Source organism: Pseudoliparis swirei, chromosome 8 (genome assembly GCF_029220125.1).
Source record: "Pseudoliparis swirei isolate HS2019 ecotype Mariana Trench chromosome 8, NWPU_hadal_v1, whole genome shotgun sequence".
Taxonomy (NCBI): Eukaryota; Metazoa; Chordata; class Actinopteri; order Perciformes; family Liparidae; genus Pseudoliparis; species Pseudoliparis swirei.
Genome location: NC_079395.1, coordinates 11,806,051 through 11,816,701, shown reverse-complemented (window position 1 = coordinate 11,816,701; position 10,651 = coordinate 11,806,051). Strand labels below are relative to the sequence as shown.

Genomic DNA, 10,651 nt, shown 5'->3' with positions numbered 1-10,651 from the left:
CACATCTCTAGTAAAAACAAGATGTACATGATTCTTTGGGGTGAAACTCGGTTCAAATGTATATCAAGTAAAAGAAGGAATGAAAAATAAAAAAAACATAAAGCCATGGTGCTATCTCTCTCCTTTTCTGTCACATCGTTTGTGTGAGGCACACGCACGCACACACACACACACACCACAAATACACTTTATATTTGAGTATTTCATTTCTCAAGTTTTCTTCAGTTTTTCCAAGAACCAAGATTGTTTATTCCGAGTAAAATCCTCCTTTCCTCCTGTCTAAATTAAGGAACAGGCTGAGGTCATTGGGCTGCCGGCGCTCTTTAAAAAAGTAGTTAATCTTATCAGTTGTGTGTTTGTGTTGGCTTTGCAATAACGCCAAGGTTGAGTGCTCGGGCTTCGGAAACAATTGATGTGGACAGATCTGCTTCCAGCGTCATGATTCACTAGCAGGCTGATGCCAGGAGAAACATCACGTGGATTTAAACTTTCTCTATCGGTCATCTGACTGTTGTTACAGGCCTTGTTTTTCTCTAATTAGGCTCCCATGTTCCCACTGCCCTCTGTCTATAAGTGTGACAGGGCAGCCAACACCTAGAAAGTAAACACAGCTTCACTAAACAATTTAAATGTCAGACATGCGGCAGATCCTAGTTCACATCCTCTGTGATCTCTGATAATGCTCACAATATGAGCAGAGGTATGTGTTGGCGGTGGCAGCCTCTCAGTTTTGCAGCTGGCAACACACAAGCAGTAAGTATGAACATGAAGCTCTTTTAATAATTGGTTTGCTGTTTTCCCTATTTCTTTTTTGTGTGGTCCGCTGTGTTTAAGTGCTACACTGCGCTGCTGCTCTGAAATAGATTTGCGTTACCATGTGTGTTGCTATGGAGAGATCAGCCTCGTATTGTTGTGGCGGTCTCTCTCAGGGGTGTTGAGTTTGGTCAAGGAATTATGTGCAGAGCAAGATTAATCTTTTGAATTTACGATCCATTTCACACTCGCAATACCTCGTTTACAGCGCGGGCTCGCACGCATGTCGACGTCACACGCACGCGCACACACAGTGAAGGGTTACGTAGCCAACAGAAACACTGACATTACTGTAAGTGGTGTTCAAATAGTGCTCCACTTTATATAGTTCACTCGCGTTTCATGTGAGTGCGCCTGCACAAGGAGAGGTGTATTGGATTACTCGCAGTCCAGTTGAAGACAAAGAGAGGGAAGACGGCGTGTTGGGGGTTTCCTCGGTCGCTGTGAGCCTCGCTGCTCCACGGACTCCGCGGGTAGAGCCCAGCATGCCAGGTATTTGTGCTCTGCCAGCAGTCAATGCAATTTGTAACCCGGCGGTTTGACCTCTCGTGATGTTTCTCTTTTCTAATGTGTGCTGTAACTCACAATTTCTCTTTTTTTTGTTGCCAAGTGCCAACCACGGCTCTTTGTTTTATAAATGACCGCAGTTCATTTATATGCTAATTCCTGTGAGATGCCAGCCAAGGGATGCCAGGCATATAATGTATCACCTCAATGCATATGCTTTATGGCTAATTAGGGTATTGATCTGAGGCTGTCCCTGCATTAGAGCACGATCACAACACAAAGGAGGAAGAGAGAGGAGTGCAGCTGCAAGCAGATATTTGTCATCATGCTGCTGTAGAGACTCAGTCGTACAACCATTGCTGCGTGCGTGCGTGTGCGAGTGTATGTATGAAGTTGCAGGTGTGTGCGCACACGTCTTTCCACATATTTTATGATATTGCCGACGTGCAAGCTCATTGAGTCATTTCAATATTGCCCGATGGCTATTTTCAAATGTTTGTGAAACAGTGTGTTTGGTGGGAGAGCAGAGTGCAGTAACGAGATGTGAGAGATGTGTGATTTCATCATACTTTGCTCACACAATCGACTAACGCTCCGCTTGCAGCCTGCCCTTGAAAATGCCAGTTTGGAAAGCTCCTCCTGCCATTGTGAAATTCCATACGGATAGTGTTTGGTCTGTATGCGTGCTAGTCGTGCAAATTAATGCATGTTTATTTGTGATGAGTTTCCTGCTCTGCCTCCTCCTCCTCCTCCTCCTCCTCCTCCTTCTCCTCAGTTCTCTATGCCTTCAGGTCAGCGTTTGACTGTTGATCCCTTGAGCTGCTGTACTTAATTTACAACACATGATACACAACCGTTCCCCTGTAAAACTCAATCACAGCTTCCTCTGGCCACTGATGAATATTCAGTGAGGAACAAAAAGCCTCAGCTGATCTTCATCGAGTCAGAGCTACTCTGCCTTTAGCTGTTGGTAGAACATGTTAGTGTGTTACCTTTACACAAACACACTGGGAATTCATATTTAGCCCAAGCTCTAATCAGGCCTCTGTGTATTTCTGTTTAGTATATATTGTATATGTTATATCCATAAATTATATATTTTATATAAATTATATTTTTTATATATATATATATATATATATATATATGTAAATGTGAGACAGCTTTCAGCTTTGTCTCCCCCTCCCTCTGTTACCTAAAATCCCCCAGCTGGAGAAAATAAAACAGCCAATGCAGCAATAGAGTGATGTGTTGAGGGTCTTCTGAGGTTGAGTACATGGTGATGTGAGCTGCAGTAAAACATCGGTTCCACTGGACATATCTGTGGTATGTATGTGTTACATGTGGTTTGTGTGTTTTTGCACATGTACGTGTTTGGTTGTACCTGTTTGTGTGTAAGGCGAGCTTGAGTGTATCATTACCATGTGGATGCCACAGTCTGCAGATGGCAAAGGTCACATTACCTCTGTTGCAGCTTCTAGTCATGTGGAAGAGCCTCTTCTTCAGGAATCCAGTCACAACATCGGGGCTTCGTGATTAATTATGCATCTGCAGTGTTTCCAAAGAGGGTGAAAGTACCAAACAGTATGCGTTAATGGGTGTGAACATGTGTTTGCAGTCCATAAAAAAAAGCATTGATTTTATGACAATATGAATGCTGTTTTGATTTAACTTGGTTTCTGAGTGTTCACACGGTGTCAACATGAATGTAGCACCTCACTTCCTCCCTCTGTCTTTCTCCAGTTTATGTTGAGCGGTTTCTATGGTGTTCGGCTCCTAGCGTGCTGTAGTTCTTATACAGCTGCTCCTGCCTCCATTATCAGCCTCCCTCCAACTGTTAACTCTTTGATGAGCCAGCGGTCTGCGTACTTCATCTTTTGTCACTGCCATTTTCTCTTTAACCCTTTCACGAACAAAGCTGCCTTCCATCTTTTCACTTCTCTTTCTTTGAGAGAGTCTATTTTGGTTTCTGCTCCCTCGCCACCTCTTCTTCTTCTGTCAGACTGGGGGGGGGGGGGGAGGCTTTTTAAGAATAGAATCAATCTACGTTAAAGGGCCCAAGGGGCATTAGAAACTGCTGCACTTAATTTCATAACCAAAAATAAATAAATAAACCATAGCTTGAGGCAATTAGCACATTTCAACTTTCATCATGTGAGCTGGATTGAGTAGCATTAAAGACGGCTACTCTTGACTGAAGTACAGCCCCGTGTGGGGTCTGGGTATGGTTCATCTTTGAAAATAGTAAATATATCTGTGTGTGTGTGTGTATATTACAAATGTGCCGCTTTTCCAACTGGCCTTTGTCTCAGTTCACCAGAGAAAAGAGGGTGTTCACATCCGGATAAGGATATTCAATTAGGAGACGGCTGCACTCGTCCGAGCATGCCGGAGCCGGCTGGTAAGGGCTTTCTGTTAGTGTGGAGGAGCCACAAAACCGGATATCTTCTCATTTCATCTTGTCACTTTCCGAAACGTTACCACTGGAATGTCAAACATAAACTGTCTGCTTCGTTATATACCAGTTGTATTTCCTATTTTCTTCATGGGAAAGTCTCAACTTTAGAAATAATAAATGGAGAATAACTAGAATATCTGGAATAAATGCAACAGTTTGAGATTCAACTTTTTTTTATGTTGGTGTATATTATCACAAAAAACTGCACATTATGTTATTCACTGGTGTATTAAACATTGACATATTCTCTCTGAGATATTGGTGATAATTCACTTTGAACCTGAAATGCGAAAGAAAAGAGAATTACTCTGATTCCCGGTCCCTCTCTCGTCTTCTCCCTCTCGTGTCCTCTAGCTTCTCCTCATGGCTCGTGTCCTCCTTACGTCATAAATCTCAAGCAGGATGTTTCCAGGCAATTTTCCAGTCAATCTCTACTGAGTTTGTTGCGCTATCGATCTGTCACGCACAATCGGTCGTCCCGGCTTCTCTCTCCTCTATTGATGTTTTTGCCTCTGGAAAAGAAAAAAACTGTCTCGGCCTGAATTTACAGAGGGCTCGTCTTCAAATGACTCACAATCACCTCGCAATGAAAACGGAAGTTGTCAGACAGCATTTATACATTAATACATTAATACATTTGTTGAATCTCATGAGATTGAAGGGAGATTGATGAGAGGTCAACGCTGTGGGATTGTGGAGTGGGTTATGGGGCATTTAAGAGTGATAATCTCTGTGAGGAATTTATGGCCACTGTGGTCCTGTTGGGATGTCAAATAGCCGCCAGGGGAACAGTCACCTAATGAAGATGGTTTAGTCCTCTGGGACCACATGTACTAAGTCATATTTTATGCTTTTGTGGTTTGGTGTGTTTGTGTGTGTGTGTATGTCTTCTCTCCCTGACCACATGCATTATTGCTTGTTTCGATAAGTGGGTTGAAGTATTGATATGTGAGGCCATTTAGGTCATAAATCATTCTAGTTCTCAACATCATAATGTTCCACCACACGCTCTCCTTCACACTACTATGCCCTCTTACATGTGAAATCACTAATAGCATATGCACTGTTTTCTGTAACACACAGCTATACTTATACTCATGTGACACTTTGGTAGAATAGTATGAGAGGATAATTGTACAGGTCAATGACAGTGGAGGATATTAGCATTAATGCACACTGAAGGGGTTGTTTGGCACACACTTTTACGACTTTTGGGGTTTTGCCCTAAAACACATAAAATTACACTCTCTCTCATATACTACCGTTTCTTAAACATAGATATCCACATTTCTCTCAAAAACAACGATTATCTCTTTAATAGGTTAATATTATTAATAACTGTGTGTGAGTATGAAATCTCATCGATACACTACGATATGTCACTATAGTCATATTCTGAATTTGTAGTTTTACTTGAATAATTGCATTAAAAGACTGAATCTGGAAATCATATCTTGAAATTTAATTTATTAGTTTGGGACGGAATTTTACTCTATCCAAATGAATAACATTTCTCTGAAACTGTATTTGAAGTCTCTGTACTTCTACATTTAGTTCTTACAATTCAAATTCAGTTCTTTAAATTAGATTTTCTCATTTACTTTTGAATTTACTGAGACACACGTATGCTCGTCGAGGAAGAGCAATCAACTGCAGCTTCACAGAATTCTGCTCCGTGTATGTTTTGATAGTTTATTTATTGGATTAAATCCAAAGTGGCAGAAATGAGAAAATCTCATCCTTTCTGTTGCCTGGCGACTACTACCCTTGGAGGAGATCCTGCGGCTCGGTCTAACTGTTACACTTTCAAAGTTTGCTCAATAAAGTTTCTGTTGCAGCCGTTAAACAGGGTTGACCCGCCGGATTTCACAGACATTTGCAAAATGACCACAACCTCTGAAGAGCATATTAGGTGGTGGTGGAGAAATATAGTGATGGCACAAGGAGAAGGGTGTTCAAGTTGTAAGTAAAAACCAAATGTCAGTGTTGACTTATTATATTATTTAAATTACATAGGACATGAGCTATGAGAGCAGTGCAGAGCAGCCGTGTACGCTGACATGCACGACAAACTGCTCAGCTATAGCTATGCTTTTATTTGTGTGTAATTGCCTGAAGAATTGTTGAGCTTTCTTAGCTTGGAATGAGCCCTACACATGTACATGTACATGTCTTCACTGAGTCCACCATGGTGAAAATGTGTGAGTGAAACAGCAGGGAACTGCCATCCGCCGTCTGAGTGTTGTTATTATGGTGAGAGGACGACCTCTAAGCGAGGAGAACCTTCGTAACCACGATTTTGGCAATGTTGTTGAGCTTCAGAAAGCTGATTAGTGCAGCATTGAAATGCGGCCATGGTCCCATTTCCAAGCACAATGTCAAACCTTCAGGAGCAGATTTTATGGAGCATCAGCATCATCACTGAGAAAATGTGATGTGAGACATAATATTGACCTTGGAATAGGCTCTTTAAAAAGACAATGACAAGTTAAGTGCAGTTTCATATTTTTAACTTAAGGGCTGGGTTATTTCTCTGTGTTCCAAAATAGTAATTTAACCAAACTTTTGCTCTTTCAATTTAAAAAATCAATATTCTTCCTTTTTAAAAACTTTTTTACGTAAAATAAACAAAATAGAACTTAATACCATAAACAGTAACGCAAAGATCTCAAGAATCTGACAGTAACTTTTCAGAATTATGGAACTAAAACTACAAACGCTTTATGATTTAGCCAATAATAATTAGGAGTCAAAATGTAATGTAACGACCTCTATTAGCAAAATCTGGTCCATTACAAAATCCATTTGAATCCATTTTAATTAAGTGGTCCCAACCTTTTCTTGTTATCTTTTTTTCTTCTTCTTTTTTCTCACGCTCAAAAAACTGAGCTATGGCTAAAATGCGCTCTTCTGGAAACCCTGCTGCTTGGACTCTTCGACTGTTGTCATTTATATATATGTTTTCTAACCACTTGTGAGTGAACCCAAACTCACTGGGCTTCAAGTGCCCTACTGGCTCGTTATAAGTCTTTCTCTGGGAAACCATCTTTGCTTAAGTGACATTTACTGGAATATTCTGCAGCAGTGAGGGCTGTGGATGCTTTCTCTTTTCCATTTTATTAACCACATCATTTAAACATACTGTTTCTTTGGAAAGCTCAAGAGCAATCCAACAGTGATGTTTTAAGAGATTGATGAAGGTCCATTTCTGTCGAAAGGTTGCTGTAACGAGCTCCTGTTACCAGCAGGCTCGGTATTCAGGTTCACAATAGTTTTTATTCCCTGTCGGTTCATCTGACGGACTCTGTCTCCGGCTTTCTCTGGCCATGTTGCAGAATGTGACTCCGGTCTTTACATTACATTACATGTCATTTAACAGACGCTTTTATCCAAAGCGACTTACAATAAGTGCATTCAACCTAGAGTACAAACTAAGAACAACAAGAATACAGAAAGTAACATTTCCTCAACATAGTCGAACTACAAAAGTACCATAATAAGAGCTATTTATGTGCCACTGAAGTGCTAATCTGTGTTTTAATCCAGATATAGTCGGAAAAGATGTGTTTTTAGTTTCCGGCGAAAGCTGTAGAGACTTTCTGCTGTCCTGATGTCAGTGGGGAGCTCATTCCACCACTGAGGAGCCAGGACAGCAGACAGTCTGGATTTCGAGTGATTAGCTCGAAGTGCAGGAGTCACAAGTCGGTTGGCTGTTGCCGAGCGGAGCGAACGTGCGGGGGTGTACGGTGTGACCATATCCCGGATGTAGATGGGGCTCGATCCGTTCAGAGCACGGTACGCCAGAACCAATGTTTTGAAGCGGATGTGGGCAGCCACCGCGGTAACCAGTGAAGCGAGCGGAGGAGCGGAGTGGTGTGGGTGAATTTCGGGAGGCTGAAGACCAGTCGAGCTGCTGCATTCTGGATGAGCTGCAGAGGTCGGAGGGCCTTAGCAGGTAGACCAGCCAGGAGGGAGTTGCAGTAGTCGAGGTGTGAAATGACCAGAGCCTGGACCAGAACCTGTGCCACCTTCTGAGTAAGAAGAGGACGTATTCTCCTGATGTTGTGCAGCATGTACCTACAGGAATGCGTCGTCGCAGCGATGTTGGCCGTCAGGGAGAGTTGACTGTCTAGTGTCACCCCGAGGTTCCTGGCAGTCAGGTTAGGGGCCAACACGGAGCTGTTGAAGGTGGTAGTCAGGTCATGGGTGGGGGAGCCTTTCCCTGGAAGGAATAGTAGCTCGGTCTTGTCAGGGTTGATCTTCAGGTGGTGTGCAGACATCCACTGAGAGATGTCGGTCAGACAGGCAGAGATTCGTGCCGCCACCTGTGTTTCAGACGGTGGAAAAGAGAAGATCAGTTGGGTATCATCGGCATAGCTATGGTAGGAGAAGCCGTGCGAACGAATGACAGAGCCGAGAGAATTAGTGTACAGAGAGAAGAGGAGGGGACCCAGGACGGAGCCTTGAGGAACCCCAGTAGTGAGAGGACAAGGATCAGACACAGATCCTCTCCAAGTTACCCGGTAAGTGCGGTCGTTGAGGTAGGAAGAGAAAAGGGCGAGTGCAGTGCCTGAGATCCCCAGGTCCTGAAGAGAAGAGATAAGGATCTGGTGGCAGAGGAGAGAGAGGCTGCTCTAGCAGTGTGAAGCTGCTCAGAGACAGCAAGGAGGGCAGTCTCTGTTGAGTGGCCGGCCTTGAATCCAGACTGGTGAGGGTCAAGAAGGCTGTTGCTGTGGAGATAGGAGGACACTTTGCTCAAGATAGCTCGCTCCAGAGTTTTGGAAAGAAAAGGAAGAAGAGAGACCGGTCTGTAGTTGCTGACTTAAGACGGGTCAAGCGTGGGTTTCTTCAGGAGAGGGTTGACTCTCGCCTCCTTCAGAGAGTTGGGGAAACAGCCAGTTGAGAGGGAGCTGTTAATAAGATGGGTGAGAAAGGTCAGAAGGTCAGGAGCAATAGCCTGGAAAATGTGAGACGGGACGGAGTCAAGGGCGCAGGTGGATGGTCGAGCGGCGGTCACCAAGCTAAGAACTTGATTGGTAGACAAGGGGGTGAAAGAGAGGGGGATGAAGAAGAAGTTGGTGAAGTGATAGAAGATGGATTTGTAAAGGAGGAGCGTATGTCGCCTATCTTGTTTGTGAAGTAGTCGACAAAGTGGCTCGGCAAAAGGGAGGAAGGAGGAGGGGGACAGGGGGGATCAAGGAGGTTGGAAAAGATAGAGAATAGTTTTTTGGGGTTAGAGAAGGAAGACTGAATTTTGGTCAGGTAGAACGAGCTTTTGGCTGCAGATATAGAGGCAGAGAATGAGGAGAGAAGAGATTGATAGAAGAGCAGGTCTTCCGCTTGATTCGATTTGCGCCATTTCCTTTCCGTCGCTCGCAAGGTGGCTCTCTCGGCGCGCACCGAGTCAGACAACCACGGAGCCGGAGAGGAATTGCGAACCGGTCGCGTCTAAAAAGGACAAAGAGTATCAAGAGATGAAGACAGGGAAGAGAGGAGTGTGTCTGTGGCAGAGTTAGGCTGCATGAGTGAGAATGAGTCAGTTGAGGGGAGAGCAGATAGGACAGAGGAGGCCAGAGAGGAGGGACAGAGGGTGCGAATGTTGCGGCGTACAGGTGCAGGTCTTCCCTCGCTCCTTCTTCTATCCTTCCGCCTATATCAGGGAGACACAATTATTTGCAGCTTAGGCCAATAAGGCCTCTTCCAGGCACCGTTCCCCAAGCCACTTCCCCCCACTTCCCTCTACAGCTGAGCCCAACCACACCCCCACCACCACCACCACCACTGTTGCCTTTTGTGGAGAGATTGATTGCTGTTTATTGTTAAGTTGTGTGTTTGAGATTCCTCTCTTCCAGGGGTTTCAAAAACACTTTCGTCCCCCCTTTTGACAAAATGTAGACCGCCACCGCCGTGCCCCCCCACAGCACCTCTTGATTGTAAACAAGAGGAGATTTTGGAAAATTGGCATCATTAAAATCATGAATTAACGATTCGCAATCCATGTAAACTACATATCACTGGATTACTTTTACAATAAGGACAACTACACGATGACTCAAGTTCTGGAGTTAAGGAGAGAAAGGTGAGACTGGAAGGAGTCGCTCTGGAATGGGGTACTTTTTGTCAAGGTTGAAAGGAGTAATACAGTTTGCTGTCCTGCATAGGACTGTGGAGCTTCTCTGTTGCACACTATGTGTATGTTAAACATATGGGCCTTACGCAGGACGCGGTTGGATGATGTCTTTATTCATGGTGTGAAAGCTAGCCGACCACATTTTCTGGAAAAAAGACGACATCCCTTTTTCATAATGCGTACTATTTGTGTTCTGTGTGAAAATATATATATTGATGTGTGAATTAATACATGATTAATAAATCTTGGCTCCCAGGATCATTCCATTCATTACGACTTCAATCTAGAAATCAGGTTTCTAACAGCCTAGCCCCATTAATTTGATGGCAATTAGAATAGTTTCTAATGAGGCAGTAGGTGTGTGGCACAGGGAAAGTAACCCTCCATCCATGCTAACCCCAATCTCGCCAGGACCTATATGAGGCGCACACAGGTTAACATGCAATAACCTTGTTGGGTCCTAATTATAATAGCATTCTGCCTCTGTTGAACAGAGCACGTTATTAGTCCTAACAATCACACATTCCCACAGGCATGTACAAGTCCTTTTTCTCCATGGAGGTTATGTCTTGTTTTTGCCAACTTTTATGTTGTTGTTCTCTAAAATGAGGAGAGCAAGAGGGGGAGAGGGAGGGAGGCAGAGCTCTGCTGGATAAATATTTCTGTTATCAAGCTACTATCATTGTTAACTGCATGTTGTGTCCAGTACATTTTGCAGACAGTGAATTTTACATTTTACATGA

At 43.6% G+C, this 10,651-nt stretch overlaps 1 protein-coding gene across 2 annotated transcripts in view; it reads left to right on the top strand.

The window, feature by feature from the left end:
• The first annotated feature begins 695 nt into the window (after positions 1 to 695).
• kcnn1a (potassium intermediate/small conductance calcium-activated channel, subfamily N, member 1a) overlaps positions 696 to 10,651 on the top strand; it is a 45,379-nt gene continuing 35,423 nt past the window's right edge. Inside the window, exon 1 of one of the 2 annotated variants that reach the window (XM_056420415.1) lies at positions 696 to 753. In XM_056420415.1, the coding sequence (XP_056276390.1) occupies positions 703 to 753 (51 nt within the window). In that variant the 5' untranslated portion in view covers positions 696 to 702. Of the gene's footprint in view, positions 754 to 1,218; positions 1,306 to 10,651 lie in introns of those variants that run through there. The other variant, XM_056420416.1, reaches the window with a different exon arrangement.